This window comes from Mastigoproctus giganteus, chromosome 9, assembly GCF_048544385.1.
Source record: "Mastigoproctus giganteus isolate SK-2022 chromosome 9, ASM4854438v1, whole genome shotgun sequence".
In the NCBI taxonomy this organism is placed as follows: domain Eukaryota; kingdom Metazoa; phylum Arthropoda; class Arachnida; order Uropygi; family Thelyphonidae; genus Mastigoproctus; species Mastigoproctus giganteus.
Genome location: NC_143583.1, coordinates 186,432,311 through 186,450,617, shown reverse-complemented (window position 1 = coordinate 186,450,617; position 18,307 = coordinate 186,432,311). Strand labels below are relative to the sequence as shown.

The window sequence follows — 18,307 nt, the reverse complement described above, 5'->3', positions numbered from 1 at the left end:
GTGTTTGCAATTTTATTTACCTAATTGTTATTTTATATTGTACTTTATAAGAAGCCTTATAGTTCTAGTTACGCTGGTTATTTTTATTTTTAATTTAGATAAAGAGTTTTTGTAGATTACTACTTAATTTAAATAAAACCATTGTTTTGTTTGAATCTTGCAGCCATTGTTTTTGGTAAAGAGTGGTAGGGAATTCAAATTTTTAATTGTGGTAACTAGATAGCTCTAACATAAAATTATATAGCGTAATACGCATCACTGCATTTAGGATTCTATTAGATAGTGTAGTATTGACAATTAATTATTTAAATTTATTGATCTTATTAATTTAAAATATCATGCCCCAGACTAGAGCAAAGCAACAGGCACAAAGTGGCAGGAGTGCTGTGACTCGGGGTAGAACTGAGCGGGGCGATTCTGCAACGCATCACAGCCTAAAAAAATATGCAATTTGTGAAATGTTTGCCGAACTCTCTGGAACAGAACATAATCTAGCCAAGGAGGATGTCTTTGTGTGTGCCAGGTGCAGAGAGTGTCCAGAAATTAGGCGTCAACTCAGCGTTCTAATGGGCGTATATGAGAGCTTGAGGTGTAGGGTAGATGCCCGCACAGCAGCAATCTCCAAGGTAGATGCAACACAGCAGCAATCTCCAAGGCAAGAATGCACTGGTCCCACAGGAGTTAGTTATTGTTGGTGACTATTGTCAGGGGGACGGGGAATATATTGTGTAAAAAGGACAGACTGAATAGGACCGGGGTATGTCTGCCAGGAGCAAAAGTTGATGACATTGTAAAGCATATATCATCTTTTAAGGGCACAAAAGGTACACGTTAGCACCAATGACATTAAAAGTACGAGATCTGCAGATTTACTTAACAAGTACAGGTCAATGTTGCAAAAGTCATGAGTTAGGGTTAAATTTGAAAGTGTCTGCAATTCTGCCAGGACACGATAGGAGGGAGTACATGAGAGCCTTGTCAATCAATTCAGCCCTGGAGGGAATGTGCAAGGCTCAAGGGGTAGAAATTTTTTCAGCGTGGTCTGTGCTTGTTAACAGGAGAGACTGCTTCTACAGGGATGGGATACACTTAAATAGAAAGGATGCAAGAATATTTGCTGATGCTATCGAGGCAGTGTTAGGTGGGTCGGAAAACTGCTAGCTTGGGAGGATTCACAGACTAAAAGGTTAAAAGTAGCTGCAGGCAGAGGTGAAGGTGATTCTTGCACTACTTCTATTAGAATAAGCAGTGGCCTAGAGCAAGGGGTGCTGGGGGTTTCAGGGACTGATGGCAGTCATCGTGAAACAGGTGGGTATATGGGATGTGTTAGGGTAACTGAGAATAAGAATAGGTGCATGTATACTTTGCATGTATACCAACGCTAGAAGCATAGTATATAAATTTGATGAATTTGAAGTGTTGGTCAAGATATCAAAGGCAGATATTGTTGGGATATCACAGACGTGGTGTCACACAGATATTAGGAAGGAAGAATTGGAATTTGAGTACAATGTGTACAGAAAGGACAGACATTATAGGAAGGGAGATGTTATGCTGTTAAGTACGAAAAACAAAATCTAAAGAAGTGCATCCAGTTGATATCGATGACCAGCGCACTGTTGAGTCAGTTTGGTGTGACATAAGCACTGCAAAAGCAAAAATTAGAGTGGGAGTGTGTTGTAGGCCTAATGACTCGAATGAGTACTATGAACAATTGTACAGAGAAATAGAGTTGGCTAGTAAATCAAAATGCCTTATAATGAGGGATTTTAACTTTCCGGATATTGACTAGAACTTGTGGATTGGTCACTCGCACACTAGTAAGACTTTTATGGATTTATTGGATGATCGTTTTCTGCAGCAGCATGTTCGAGAGGCAACCAGAGTGGGTAATACTCTTGATCTGGTTATCAGCAGTGATCATTCTTGTATTAAGAATTTGCACATACAGGAACCACTAGGTGGCAGTGATCACAGTGAACTGATGTCGGATTTACTTAAAGATATAATTACCATCAGAGGTAAAAGAAAGGGTTTTTGCTTCTGTAAAGGTGAGTACAGTGGTCTCAGACAGTTTTTAAATTCTGTACAGTGGGATCGACTGATGATGTTACCAACAGCAAATTCTAAGTGGGAAGCATTCAAGGAATTAATCGTGGCAGCTACTGAATTACTATTTATAGTAATTCAGTTGCCACGGGTATTTAGAGTAGTAGCTGAATTACAGCTACTACTCTAAATACCTATTAAGAAATATTGTTCAAGGTTTAGGCCTAAATGGTTATCAAATGAACTAATGAGACTCGTGACACAGTAGAAAAATGCATGGGATGCATATAAATTATCAGGCGATGCAGAAGTCTATGGCAGATATAAGCTAGTCTGTAATCAAGTCACAAAGGAGGTTAGGCAGGCGAAGGCAGATTACGAGAAATCTTTGGCAAAGGATGCTAAGAAAAACAGCAAGGATTTCTTTACTTATATAAACTCTAAAAGGAAGGGGATGGATCTGATTGGTCCACTTGATATCGATGGTTCAGCTGTTGATGATCCTGCTCAGATAGCAAACAAACTGAATGAGTATTTTGCATCTACATTCAGACATGAGGAGATATTAAGGTTATCAAATTGTAGCAGGGTGCTTAATGATTTTGTAATAACTGAGAGCAAAGTGGAGGAGAAACTGTTGAAGTTAAATATAAGGCACCTGGGGTGGATGTGATCTATCCAGTTATATTAAAGGAGGCGGCAAAGGAAGTAAGCAAACCCTGAACCATAATTATGAGAGCATCCTTGGACTCGGGGGAAGTCCACACGGACTGGAGATGTGCAAATGTATCTCCAATTCACAAAGGGGAATCGAAGGGCGACATGAGTAATTATGACTCCTCCGTAGCCAAGTGGGAAGGAGCAGCCGTGCATAGAACACGCTTCTTGATTAGACCAGGGTTCGAGCCCGTCACCACCAAATATGGAGAATGCGGAAAGGTCAGGGAATGACCACCGCATATTCCGGAGCAATATGGCCTTAGTTGCTAATGCTCCTAAAAACCAAAACAACAACAACAACGAGTAATTACAGACCAGTTAGTTTAACTTCTGTTCTGGGTAAAATAATGGAATCACTAGTTAAAGATGCATTGCAGGATCATCTAGACAAGACTGCAGCAATAATTCAGACACAGCATGGGTTTGTTAAGGGAAAGTCTTGTCTGACAAATTTGATTGGTTATTATGATGTGGTTATTACAAAGGAACTGGATGCAAAAAATAATAATTTTGATATCATATACTTGGATTTCAGGAAAGCTTTTGACACTGTTGCGCATGGAAGACTACAGTACAAATTGGAGCAGAATGGTATTAAGGGTAAATTGTTACAATGGATAAAAGGAAGGTTGTGTGGGAGAAGACAGAGGGTGGTAATCAATGGATGCTGCTCTTCGTGGACTAATGTTATTAGTGGAGTCCCAGAGGATTCTGTGTTGAGTTCACTGTTGTTTTGTATATTTATCAATGATATTGATGAAGGTATATTAGGATTAATGTCGAAGTTTGCAGATGATACAAAGGTTGGCAGGGTTGTTAATGACAGTAATGGCCGTGTGCTACTGCAACAGTATCTAGAAAATTTGGGAAGATGGGCAGAGAAATGGCAACTGAAGTTGAACCTTGACAAATGCAAAGTGCTGCATATGGGTAGAAGTTATTTTTTGTTATTTGGTTTTTTTTAGGAGCATTAGCAATTAAGGCCATATTGCTCCGGGATATGCGGTGGTCATTCACTGACCTTTCCGCATCTTCCATATTTGGTGGTGATGGGCTCGAACCCCGGTCTAATCAAGAAGTGTGTGCTACGCACTGCTGCTCCTTCCCAACTGGCTATGGAGGCGCCTTATGGGTAGAAGTAACCCCAGAGAAACGTACCAACTGTGTGGTACTACACTTAAGGTGGTAGAAAATGAAAAAGACCTGGGACTAAATGTGCAGTCAGACGTTCATTTAGTTTTCACTGTTGGTATAAAGAGCACAATTATATATCAAATTGAATGCACTGCACACACATGAATGTAGCTTGATATCACAGACTAAATGGACAGCATGGTTTTTTCGGGCATGCTAAACTATGCTATAATGGCAGTTTCACAACTTTTTTTTATACATTTTTGTAAGTTTAATAATATTAGTACAATTTTTGAATTTTTTTGAAATTCTGAAACTGAAAGTGCATGTTCGAATGTGCTCAAGTTGAATGTTCATTAAATTGAACTGCTCGTATTGTAAATCCTACTGTAATCCATTTCAAAATATGACTTTATTTGCTTTGTGTGCATCTTTTTTGGGGCATAAAACATTCACAACAATACATCACAACCTTAACTCTGAAGTATAAAAGCAATAAAAATCAACTCACCTCCAAAGTGATAGAATTTTTCTTCTCAGGCCTGTTCAAAACTATTTTCATTAATCCTTCCTTAACTGTGACTATTAATCCTTCATAATGAACTGGTTGACTAGCTGATGCAGTTACATTAGATGAAGACTGCTCATCTGCTAACAGCTTATTTACTAAATTAACATACTGAGTTCTTGCTTCATCCTATGATAAAACATTAGCAATTTATCAAATCAGTATATCCTCTAACAGAAAATTAAACAAAAACAGTAAAATACCTTTTGGCCCAGATCAAATTAATCCCTTCCTCCCCTTTGTCCATTACAAGTAAAATATCATTATATAAAAAACTTCCAGTCTTCTAAAATATAATATTGGTTAAGTGTTTTGCTTCATTTAAAGGGTCATACCTAGTGTTCTGCAGAGTTGTTAAAATTGGGAGGAAGAGACATAACACAAAAACTGGCAAGGCTCTTCACAAAGTGCATTCAAAAAGGTGTGACGCCTAAGCAGTGGAATAATGCAATCATAGTTTTGCTGCATAAGAAAGGAGATAAATCAAAAATTGGAAATTATAGACCAATTAGCTTGTTATCGCACATCTACAAGTTGTTCACAAGGGTCATTACTTCCTTAAATACTAATACAACGTAGGAAAATATCAAGCACATGTATGCTCTCACTTATTTTAAAGAATATGAATCCATTTCTAGTGATTTCCAGAATCAAGATGTTTCAGTAAACAGATGCAAGGAAATAACAAATCCCTAGGTTTCATTTATGTCAAAGTCACAATCAGCACACATAAAACAAGTGTAAACAAGGTTAATAAAAACAAAATCAATAATAAAGAAGATCAAAAAAAGGTTAATAAAAAAAGTTCCTTACTCTTCCATAAAAACACACAGGCAAGTAGAATGTCAGCTGTAAGGGCAGTTGACATAGAAGTAATATAGGTATATCTTAAGATAAAGGCTGCTTCAGAGCAACAGCGGTATTTGAATTTAGTATTAACCATATATTGTAAGGAAGCCACACACTTTTGCTACACTATCCAGAAAATAAAATACAAATAATAACTAAAATAACTAAATAAAAATAATTAAAATAATGCTGAAAATAAAAAATAAGTGTATACAAAATAAAGAAAATAACCTGTATGTCCTCCCCCTTCATGTAGGTAACTATCCAGCTGACCTTTGAAGTTGTTAGTCTTAACTACCTACAGAGGTAACTTAATCTAGTAATTAATTTCTCACTGGCTAAAAGAAAACTTTCTATAATTCTGCCTGAATCTCTTTTCCTGTCATTTGAATTTACAGCCTCCAGTTCTGGAATCATTTATACCTGTGAAAATTTATAACTGTGAATTGATTCATATTCATTTACAAAAATGAATATAAATCTGATAGTAATTGGCTTGTTTGCTAAAAATTCAAGCTTGACTTATTCAATTTCTTTACAAAAAAGATCTTGGCTAGCCTGCCTTTAACCAGAGTTTTGAAAGAAAATGTTAAATGAAACCTCTAAAGATTTGTACTCACCAAAGACAATAAAACTGAACAAATTTCAATTTTAGCACCTTTGTCAAACATGTTATTTAGCCAAGCCAGAGTGAAAAAAATTATATAAGTTATTTTTGCTTTCATGTTTCAGTGATTGTCACAGATGGCTGAGTAATGGTGTGCCCTGCATTGCCTCTAGCATGTATTCAAAGATGTTATATAAGCCCACCTAAATAAATCTGAAGGGAGGGTGAATCACTACTCACATGGGTCATGTTGCAAGGATGGGAAGATGTTGACAACTGTGGTTGCAGAAAAGTATTTGTTTATCCAGGTTTTAGAAACAGTTAAATACAGTCGAACTTGGTTATAACGAGTATCGAGGGACCGACAAAATTTCCTTGTTATAACCATTACTCGCTATATCAGTGATAACGGAGATGGGAAAACCCCTGGGGCCAATAAAACAATGAACCCTTCAATAACAGTGATGAATTAAATCTACCTCCTATTTTTTTTTAAATTTTCAATAACTTGATAAAAAGATAGATTCAAAAAACAAAAGAAATATTAGAGAAAAAAATATAAGTATATACCTATATATTATTTGTATTAATATGCTTGTATAAACTTCAATACATTTTATATTGAACACAATTGATTTGTCTGTAATTAAAAACAATACTATTTAATAATAAACATGATTTTAATTAGTCTTTATTTATGAATCTTAAAATTGATGTTTGTTTTAAAGATTTTTTACTTTGATATTTCTTAAGTTCCCCCTTAAAACACTCAACGCATTAAGTCTCATTACTTGCCTCAGTTCCTTCAAAAAATTTGACTAACGTGTGAGATTGTCGGCACTGATTTTGATTCACTTTCAATTGTCATCATATCACCATCACAATTATCGTCTTTACCATCATCGTTATGGCCTTTGTTGAGCACAGCAACTACAATGTCACTCTGTAGGAAGACCACTAGTTAATAAGTTGCCATCGACTCGTACAAATTCATCGATGTTATCTGTATTAAAACCTATAACGTTGCTACGTAGCAACCATTCGGATAATGGTAAGTTGTTTACTTTATTTCCATCTTCTTCATCTACAAATGGAATTTCATTTTTTTTTTTTTTTTTTTTTTTTATGTAAACCCCAAACACGAGAGGTATTAGAACCTATAGTACTTAGTACCGTGCTTGGGTTGGAGGTTGAGAAGAAAGAAGATATTTGTTGACATTGGACTTGATCTTCTGTAGACTGCAATTTTCAGGAAATACGTATGAATGAAAGTTGTTCCAGAAAACAGCAGTTGAATGAATAAACGAGGAAGATGAAAAGTTGATTCTGTGAGTTTGAAGTTGGACAGTAAATGGATGTTGGCTGGTGGTGGTACGTGTTCGGACTGTTTTGAAAGAGAGAGAGTGGGAATTATAGAAGCCAATTCAGAAGAACAGTGCCCACGGAATTATCTGTAGAAGAGGTATACAGCAGAAACAGAATGTCTATGAGACAGTGAGTGGAGAGAGACTGTTAGAGATAAATCATTAATTAACCTAACTGCCCTCTTCTGAATGGAATCAAGAAGCCTGAGAGAGGTTTTGGGGGCACCACCCCAGATGTGGGAACAATATTCCATGGTAGGGTGGATTTGCAGAGTGAACAGCTGTTCAGAAGAAAAGTAACGCCGAGAGCGAAAGAGAAAACAAAGTTTTTTAGATGCAGAGGAAGCAATATTTGTAATGTGCTTGTGCCAAGAGAGATCAGAAGTCAGGATAATCCCCAAAAGAGATATATCATTTTGCCTAGAAATCAGAGTGTCACCAAAGATAAGCATAGGAGCAGAAGAATCCTTTTTGCAAGATATAAAACAAGACTGAGTTTCAGAAGTATTGAAATCAACTAAGTTGTCTTTGTCCCACTGGAGAATTACCTGGAGAGAGGCATTTAAGGAATTGGTAGCAGATTTTCGAGAAGTTGAAGTGATTGAGCTGGGCAAGGTTTCTCAAAATGGAAAGTGGAATGCAATGTGCTATCATCTGCAACACTATGGATAGGATTTCCAGTCAATGGAAGAAGGTCATTAATATAAAAGAGGAAAAGAGTGGGGGAAAGAACTGAACCTTGGGGGACACCGGCATTAGTGGAGAAATAAGAAGACGGAGCGCGATCTACCATGGGACGAGCCGTCGACCGTGCGGCCACGCATTTTCATGCTCCGCGTTTAGTGCTAAAAATATAGTGTTAATAACTGTGTACCATGATGAATCCAATACCACAAGACTCCGTTTAGTATTTGCCGCCCATTGATGGAGCTGTCGTAGAACTCTCCATGACAGGTAAATTTTTATTGTCATTTTTTCGTCTCATATATTGCAATCATAACTACGGTATTGCGAAGTTGGCCCAATTGTGTAAGTAGAAACCTCACCAGGTCAAGGTTGCCACACAATAGGCCTGATTAATTCCCTCGATCATTAAGTGCTTTAAATTCCCTAATGGCCTCCTCCCTAGCGCCAGCGGCCTGAAGTCTGTAATTAAATCTGCTGAAAGTCACCGTAGCAAATCGTCTTGAAAGTAACTCCTCTTCTGAGCTTAACTGAAAAGTCAGTTGAAAGCAGAATACTGAAAGTTCACTACAGTAAAATTTGTCGGAGTTCAAATATGCTAAGCCCTACCCAGAAGAACGTCATGTGCGCCGGAAAAACCACATGTAGCCAGTGTCAAAAGCCTGCGTCTCTCACTGTGCAGTGTGTCAGCTGCGCACTTAGCCTAGGGGCTTGCTGCGTAAATAATCTCTCAAAATTGTCAGCTTCTAAGAGAAAATCGTACCTGTGCCAAGCGTGCAAAACACCTGTACATAAGAAGGTACCACCAAATAGGACGAAAGCGAAAGGAAAGGAACCGCAACCTAATAACTCCACTAACATAGATAAAGCGAAGCCTCTTTCGGTAACCAACGCTGGCAACAGTCTTGTAAGTCCTGCAGTCTTATACAGCTCACCGAACGCTGTAGCTGTCAATGAAATTGAATCTGCATGTGAGGTGCCACCCAGCGTCGAAGATTCTATGTATGGCGACGTACTATTAGCTCGTAAAACAGACGAGCTGATGCCGGAGAAAACACCTGGACATAATGAGAATGACAAAATAGCCGGCGAACACAGCCAACCTGCCGTGTCTACACTAATGTCTGGAATGGATTTTGATATCGGGATAGAGCCTCCCGTGAATGGGTATTACGATGCTGATGTCAAAGGCAATGTTACCGCCTCCATTAAGCCAGGTACGTTTCGAGCGCAACTCTACAGAAATCAATGCAGACGGCGGCATAATGAAACCCTGACTGATACTGCTAACAGTGGAAATACTATTGTAAGTGTAAATTTAAATGAATATAACCAAATAAATCACAGCGTGAGTCTAGACGCCCCAAGTGAAGTATCAAACTCGGCTGCGGAACCTTGCCTAGGAACAAAAGAAAAAGCGGAGTACCAACAACCAGATAATACTACATTCCTTCGCCTAGACGACCAAAAACTGGAACTCATAGCGAACGAAATAAGGCATCTAATAATCAACACTCTAGACACTCAACTAATGTCTCTAGTCAAAGCCAAATTATTAAAACTCTCTGAAGATCACGACAATCAGGGTACGATGGCAAATACCCCCAGGGTCAATTCACACACGTCATATCAACCAAGGGTGAGGTCACTTAATGGTCATGATACTAGAGGCACCCAAAACCGTCAACACATGACGAGTTGTGTTCAATCAGTTCCAGAAGCTAGAGGCACCCAAAACCGTCAACACATGACGAGTTGTGTTCAATCAGTTCCAGAAGCTAGTGTTATCAACGGTATAAATCCTTCGCTAGAAATTGAAACTCAGAATTGGCAGCATTCTAATCTCTCAGTACCTCATGAGGATAAACTGAGCACAAGCAATTCATGTCATAGAACGGAGAAGTTAAGTCTCACACCTGCATCGAGTGACTGCTGTGTGAATAATATCATTTTTCCCACATTAAATAACCCTAATGCGGTAGGTCCTAAGGCCAGATATCTCTACACAAACCAACCGAGTTTCAGAGAGACCACCTAACTCATGTGGGAAAATGCATCGACAGATCCACAACAAATAATCCAGTCGCAAATTGCCTTAATGAAGAAGTTACTGAGTGGCCGTATCAAGAAGCTAATACTTCATGCACCAGTCTGCCGGATTGCCCGCCAATCCAGAATGCTACACACTGTCTCAGTAGCCTTATGCCGAATAGACTGAATAACAAATCATATGGGAACAGAAATGAAATTTTCTTCAAAAGAAAAGTTGTTCAAAGACCTCCCGTCCCCTCCTACACATCTAGTCGTAGCGGGTACAGCCCAAACAACTCCATCCTGGCAGCTGGTACACAATACCCTACCAATAACAATTACGGTAGATTGTCAGGTGCATCATTCTCCTCTCGAATAAAACCCATGATCACAAGACCCATCCAACAATCTAAAGCAATCTTTGTTTCCCGAGTCGACCCTCAGACTACTCCAGACCAAATTGTGTCTGAATGCCTACGACTCATGAACATAACTGTAAGAGTCACCCTACTGAAGAGGGCAGCCACATAAGCGTCCTTCAAAATTGAGTGTGATGAAAAAGATATTAATAATGTTGCCGCCACTTCCTTCTGGCCAGTGGGAGCTCTCATCAGACCTTTTTATCACAACGGCCAGCCGAGATTAAAACTACCTCGCTATGTATATCCCAGTAAGCCAACCACAAACTCACAAGTATGACGCCAAAGGAAGGAAACCAGTCCATCGCAGAATATATGTACCCCGTCAGTTACACAGGATACTGAACCGCTACCGGATCGCCATTCAGATGTCAATCGAATTTTTACAATAGTCACTACCCGATACAAAGTAAGACTATACCCCGTAGAAGACCTACTAGGACACAGATAAAACCATTATCCATGGGGAAGATTTTTTATCAGAATGTTAGGAGCATACGAAACAAGTTGGACACATTGGAACAAATGCTCTTGTCACGGTCTGCTGATGTTATCTGTCTTACAGAGACCTGGCTCCAGCCACATCAAGAGTCTCTGGTCGCTGCTGACGCTGCTGGATACAATGCCTACTTCAAATCCAGATCTGTAGCGAGGGGTGGAGGAGTAGCCCTGTTTGTACGTGACATAGCACTTCAAATAATCTCGGTCGCCTACTCAGATTCAGAGTTTTATGAGGCATTACTCGTCACTCTAAAAGTCCACTCAGCACTCTTGGATATAGCAGTCATTTACATTCCACCTGTCCCTAGTCTAGAAATGATAAATAATGTAGTAGACTGGCTTCTCAACAAATTACATGTGTCAGCCACCCATATAGTATGTGGAGATTTCAACCTTACACCACAGCTCAACAACCTACTGGACACCATGTTAAATAAACTACAGCCATGTTCCATCTCTCTTATCAATGACCAACCTACAAGAGGTGAAAATAGACTTGACCTAATTCTGTCTTCTGGTAAATGTATAATTGATGTACCCCCCCGAAATGTTCTTTCCATCCGATCATAGCCCAATTGCAATGCTCATAATGCTACCGTATGTGGACTTCAATGTCAAAGAAAAAATTAAGAGCCAGCTTGTCACTTCGCCAGCCTTTCTGGACCCAAATAAATGCTTATTTGCTGCCAGCTGTATCCCGTGGGAATGTCTACTTAAATGTGATGCCTTATTTGCAACAACTCTCTTAACAAGTTGGATCAACTCTATTACAGAATTTGCGGCTTCCAAAGTAGTAAGGATGTCATCAAAATCTAAAACCTGGTGGAACTCTAGCCTATCTACATTGTTTAAACTAAAGCAAACTCTGCACAGAAAATGGAAACTGTCTAATGACACACAAGATAGAAGTAACTACTCGAGGGCCAGAGCAATATTTAATAGGGAAAAATCTAAAGCAATCAACCGCTACATAAAAGACACACTTGACAGGGGAAAGCTACCTCATTGCACACATAAAAGTGACACAAATCAGAGGCTGGACAAAGAAGCGTGGATGGACCACATCAGCAGATTCTCCAGCATATATCCTGAGTCTCAAGTCAGGGAGTTTGAGTGGGATCAATTAGTTGACAATGAGATGGAGTCTATTCCTATCACTAAAGAAGCACTAATACAGAGTATTAACTCCCTCAGGCTAACTAACACAGCTGGAGTTGATGGAGTCCCCCACTTCATGGTAAAGTGTCTTAGTCCTTACCTAATTGAACCACTCCAAGCAATTTATAGCTCTATCCTTGCTTGCCGAGTTTTCCCTGAGAGCTGGAATAAGTACGCTGTAATTCCAATGCCAAAAATTACAAAGCCTAACCTTGTGGAGCACTATAGGCCAATATCTACTGCATCTACCCTGTTAAAAGTACTGGAGAAAGCTCTGTTGCCAAAGTTGTCGAATCAGATACTAGCTGGGCAGCCTCAACAAATTCATTATTCAATGACTGCAAGATCAACAATAACTAACCTCCTCACAGTTCAGGCCACGATACTAAATGCTTTCCAAGCCAGAAAGGAAATTGCAATAATTTATGCCGATATAAAAGCAGCATTCGATAGTCTGGATGTACATGCCTTACTTCATCTGCTCCAACACGCCTTCCAAATAAAAGGAAATTTGCTGAAGTTCCTACAGGCCCTACTTACTTGTCGGTCCATTTATTACCGCACAGATAATCAGATCCTCCAACGCCAACTCCATGCAGGAGTTCCACAGGGTGGAGTTTTATCAGGACTCCTCTTTACCGCCATGATGATCCCGTTCTGCAACGGTAGGGATGATGTATGCACTTATGCAGATGATATTAAGATCCTAACACCTATCCAACCGTCCATGAACAATAGGGCATTATGTGAGCAGATTAATTATAAGCCTCTGAACTTATTCGTGTACTTGGACAAATTTGGCTTGGTCCTAAATCCGCAGAAGACCGTAATCATGGTGTACTCGCTCAAAAAATCGCCTACGCTCGTACACCCGAAACTTCATGGCAAACCTATCCCAGTTGTTGAGACGCATAGAGATCTCGGAGTAACATTTGATACGAAACTCACGTTCAACTCTCATATTGACCTGACTGTAAAGAAAATGAACTACTTACGTTGGGCAACAAAACAGCACCTCTTGCACGTGAAACAGACTGCAACAACCGCACGATATTTAAGAACCACAGTGTATTCAGCCATTTTGTATGGCGCTGAATTGTGGGCGTCAGCCACCCCTACCCACATTAGGAGAATATATGCAAGTGAATTCTGGCTGCTGAAGTGGGCAAACCATAAGCACCACCTCCCACAACAGTTAAGGACCACGAAGCTCTCTGAACAGCTTAAACTGCAGCGTTTACCAGACATCATTGCCTGGAAACGATTAATAACCACAATCAAAATGATGACTGGCACGATATCATCACCATGCTTCTGGCAGCTTTGTGAGTGGCACATCCCGCCATCTGCATTAAGAGGTACAAAATCCTTGAGAATGAAGACCAACAGACTGAAGATGGCCGACAGGTTTATACCCGCCAGTGCGTTAGAATCAATTCAGTGCCTAACACATATCGGAATTGACCTACTAAAGCTCATAGAAGACCCGAATTATAGGAAACAAACCGCAGTGTGGCTCGCTGAGGCTACTGTTGCCTAGTAGTTGTGTGAATTTCTGTCAAGAACTGTGTACGCAATTGAATAATGTATATCTCGCACAAGTTGATCAGTGGATGTGATGTTAAGATGAACTTTTGTATTACAATTGCCAGGACTCTAGACAGAAATGTAGTGAAGGGTAATGCAATTTATATGTCATCTTTTCATGTATATTTATTGTATATTTGTTGCCCTTTCTTGTATATTTTAGACATTCTTTTATTCACATTTTATGGTAATCCCCTGGCATTGTCTGCCGTGAAGGGAATTTGTCGCTTACCAATGTACTCATATATTTTAAATTTGGTAGGACAAATAAAGATTTATTTATCACCCTCAGTGAGCAATCAGAGAGAAAACTGGATAACCAATTACAAAAAACAGTTGGCAAAGTAAGATGGAAGCTTGTTTAGAAGACCTTTATGCCAAACACGATCAAAGCCTTTGAGATGTCAAGAGAAACTGCTTGTGTTTGACCGAACTTTTCCATTGAATTAGTCCATAAATTGGTAACATAAGCCAGAATATCACCAGTGGATTGACACTGACTGAATCCATACTGGCGATCGTTGATCAGATGGAAAGTTTCTAGGTAGTTTAAGAGTTGGCGGTTAATTCATTTCTCCATTACTTTAGAAAGAGTAGAAGTAACTGCAATGGAACGATAATTGGATGGGAGGGATTTGTCACCCTTTTTAGGAACTGGCTGGATATGAGCAAATTTCCAAGTAGAAGGAAAAACACCATTGGAATAAGAAAGTGAAAACAGGCGGCAAAGAACAGGAGTAAGTTCAGGAGCACAGGTTTTGAGAACAAGTGGAGAAATACCATCGGGACCTGTAGCTTTCTTTGCATCAAGATATATCAAAATCCTTCTGACATCCTTTTGACGAAAGACCACAGGAGGCATTAAATGGAGCGTGTTGGGAATGGTGGGAGATATTTTACCAAGATCATTGATACAGGAGTTGGAAGAAAAATGGGATGCTACCTCTCACCTTTATCCTTGGCTGAAGTGACAACAGAACCATCTGGTTTTGGCAGAGATGGGCAAAAGTTGCGGCCAATAGCTTTGGCAAGAGACAAGAATGCTCGGCTACCATTAGAGAGAGAGAGAGAGAGAGAGAGAGAGATAATCTTTTATTACCCTTCACGGCCATAAAGCCAGGGGCTACTGCTTTACAATTGTTGCGAGCTTTGGTGTAGGCAGAAAATGAAACTGAAGAATTGGAAACAAGCCAATTACGATATGCAACGTTCTTCTCTTGAACAGCCTTAGCACATTTATTGGAAAACCAAGGTTTGGATAAAGGATGAGATTTTAAAGTGGAGTGTGGGATAAAGGATTCCATTGCTACAAGAATAATTTCACTGACACGAGCTGAGCAAACGTTGACATCAGGAGTTTTGAAACAGTAATCCGACCAAGGAAAAGAAGAAAAGAAATCTTGCGGGTCATCCCATTTTGGATTCTTGTAATGCCAAACATGAGGTGGGGAATAGCCATGAGATAAAGGCTCCACTGGAGAAGAGAATCACCAAGTTGTGATCTGAGGTGCCTAAAGGACCACTCACTTTGACCATGTACTTAGAAGGGTTGCTTGTGAGAAAAAGATCAAGCGCGTTGGCTGTATGGTTAGGATTGTCCGGTATTCTGGTAGGTAATGGAACAATCTGTGCAAAGTCATTAGTAATTGCAAAAGCCTCAGCATCTCGACCAGCTGAGTCGATGTGACAAGAAAATGGAAGCCAGCTGGAGTTGTGAACATTAAAATCACCAAGGAAAATTATCTCACTGTTAGGAAAGTTGGACTGGAGAATCTCAGGCTGCAAAGAGAGGAAGTCAAAGAGCTCCAAATGATTAGTGTAGTTGGGAGAATGGTAGAGACAACAGATGAATTCAACACAGTGAGGTAGATTTTAAGCCAGAGAAGATCACAAAGAGGAGATTCCAAATTACCAAGTCTCTGACAGGGAATATCGGAACAGACATATGTACAAGTACCACCTTTGAGGCGAAAGGAATCAAACAGCGAATAATTTTGGCAATTGAGATGAGCAGTAGTTGAATCAACCGATAACTGAGATTCGGTCAGAAAAAGTACATGGGGTTTGACAGACTGCAAGTGTAAATGGACATCGTTGAGATTAGAACTGAGACCATGTATATTTGTGAAATGAACTAGGAAGTGTTTGGGAAGTTTAGATCTTTTCCCAGATAAGCTTACTCTATTAGTTTGACAATTCATGGTGTATTCAATAGTAAGAAAAAGTTGGGGGAACATGCTGTATGAAGCAACGAAATTTTTAGATATGGTGTACACGTGGTAAGAATATACCCAGATCCTAAAAAAACGTGGCCTCGACAACACCCCCCCACATACACACTACTCAGACTCTCTCCAGTCACTATCTGGCAGAGTAGTGTAGCAAGATTATACACTAGCTGATCCAGAATCCTCCTAAAGAGTTACCAATAGGTTCAGTCCAGTTTACTAACTAGTGGCCGGTTTAGTCCAGTGTACTAACACCGTTTTAGAACTGTACCCTCGAAATGTAATAAAGACTGGATTTCACCATGATGTCCATCATAACCTCAAAAGTCATCAGTCATACAGCATGATGGAAGATATGGGAAGGATTGACTGGAACTTAGCTCTGGAGACTAAACATGTGTTCCACCACTTCAAGCCTCCAATAAGCAAAGTGGTGGTATTGCACCAGTTGATTAGTTATCTACCACCTAGTATTGCCTGGTAACACAGAGGGGCGGCATTCCTCCATGTGGTGGCATTCCTCGACCCGTGCTTATGTTGGTTCACACCTTGGGCATAACCCACAAGCACGTGCAGTGTGCTTGTGGGTTATGCCCAAGATTACTAACAGTCCCAGTGAAGGTGCAAGCAGAGGATTTGGCTGTCACAGACCGTCCGGACTTCGCCGAAATCGGGTCCACTTGACTTGAGTGTCACCCGAATATCAGTTCCATCAGTGTTTTAGACTCCCAGGTAGGAAGTACAGCTTGTCTGGCATATCTGAGAGAATGTCTGTGACAACCTTAAGGGCCAAGGCCTGCCAATTTTTGTGATTGAATCATGGCCATCTTTAAACATTCTAAACCACCTGCAAGCTATGCTATATGGAAACACACCATAAGCCTCTATTAACATTTCTTATGCTTTAGCTGATGTTTTCTTGAGGCAGAAACAAAATTTGAGAGCAGCATACTGTTACTTGCGTGTCATAAATTGTTATGTAGGCGAAACTAAACAGGCATAAACCTGACAAACCGCCAAGGTCCCACCTTGATGCACAAGTCAACTGCACAGTTTACTACGTGATGAAGCTTGGTTTGGTCTTAAATTTCACAACTCATCTAGAAATAGCAAGCAGTATGGTTGTTCGTGAAAAATTATGTTCATTCTTTATTGAACAGTCCTCGTATAATACAAAAATTGGGACAAAAATTTTAATTGAAAGGGATACTTACAAGTACCTGTAAGAAACCACTGGGTGAAGAGACTCGTTCTACACACAAAAAAAAAAAAAAGTTTCTGGGTTTTTTTTTATATATACATATAATGCCTCGTAGCACATGTGCTGCTATGGGCATAACGTGCAAAACACAGGACTAAGGTAAAAGGAGCAGTTTGAGATAAAATTCTGTGGCAGATGTTCATTAGCTTGCTCATAAATTCAGGACACAATTTTTGTTATCTTGAAGTTTTGTGCTTAACACAGGCTGTAAAGAAACAGTTTTAAGTAGCATAATTATGCTGATTGTCCTATTTTTGAATTTATATAAATATTTCAAAAGTTAAACATGAAAGTCTGCCATTTCCATCATGAATGTGATAATATCAACTCAAAAAGTTTGTAAGCAGAACTAGAAGATGTGTCATTCTCAAATTTTTATTTTATTCAAGTTCAGTGAGCATATAATTAATATGGTACTGTTTAATAAATTAAGTAATATACACTGCTGTAGTGCCTAGGAATAGTGTAGCATTATTACTATTGTACTAGCCTATTTCCATAGCATTACTGGAAGTGGCGCCTCCGTAGACAAGTGAGCAGGAGCAGCAGTGCATAGCACACGCTTCTTGATTAGACCAGGGTTCGAGCCCATCACCACCAAATATGGAGGATGCGGAAAGGTCAGTGAATGACCACTGCATATCCCTATGGCCTTAGTTGCTAATGCTCCTAAAAACCAAATAACAAACAAACAACTGGAAGTAGTGTAGAATTCAGGTTTGGTGATGTTGCACCAATTCAATTTTTTTTTTTTTTTTTTTTTAATTGAAATGATACCTCGGTCTAGAGCAATAAAGCATATCAACCAGAGCAGTAAAGATACTTTGGCTGTCGGGGGGGGGCTGAATTGACAAATGTGGTGGTTCCACGAATCAAGATCTTATTGCACTGTGTGTGTGTGTGTGTGTGTGTGTGTGTGTGTGTGTGTGTGTGTGTGTGTGTGTGTGTGTCGGGGGGGGGGAAGAAACATTGCTACACTTACAGACGATTTGCAATTCAATTTGCTAACTGGGGATGCTTTGATGATATCATCTGTGAGAAATCTGATATTGTTTCAGAAGAGTTAGTGACATATCTGGAGAAGAGGCAGCTGAATTCATTCAGAGTACTCTCTAACACATCAGACAACACAGGCATCAATGAAGCT

General features: G+C 39.6%; 1 protein-coding gene across 1 annotated transcript in view; it reads right to left on the bottom strand.

Moving 5' to 3' along the window:
* Positions 1-18,307, bottom strand: part of LOC150080948 (enoyl-CoA delta isomerase 2-like) — a 126,007-nt gene that overhangs the window by 70,960 nt on the left and 36,740 nt on the right. Inside the window, exon 4 of the mRNA XM_090382008.1 lies at positions 4,415-4,600. Within this exon, the coding sequence (XP_090238134.1) occupies positions 4,415-4,600 (186 nt within the window). The remainder of the gene's footprint in view (positions 1-4,414; positions 4,601-18,307) is intronic.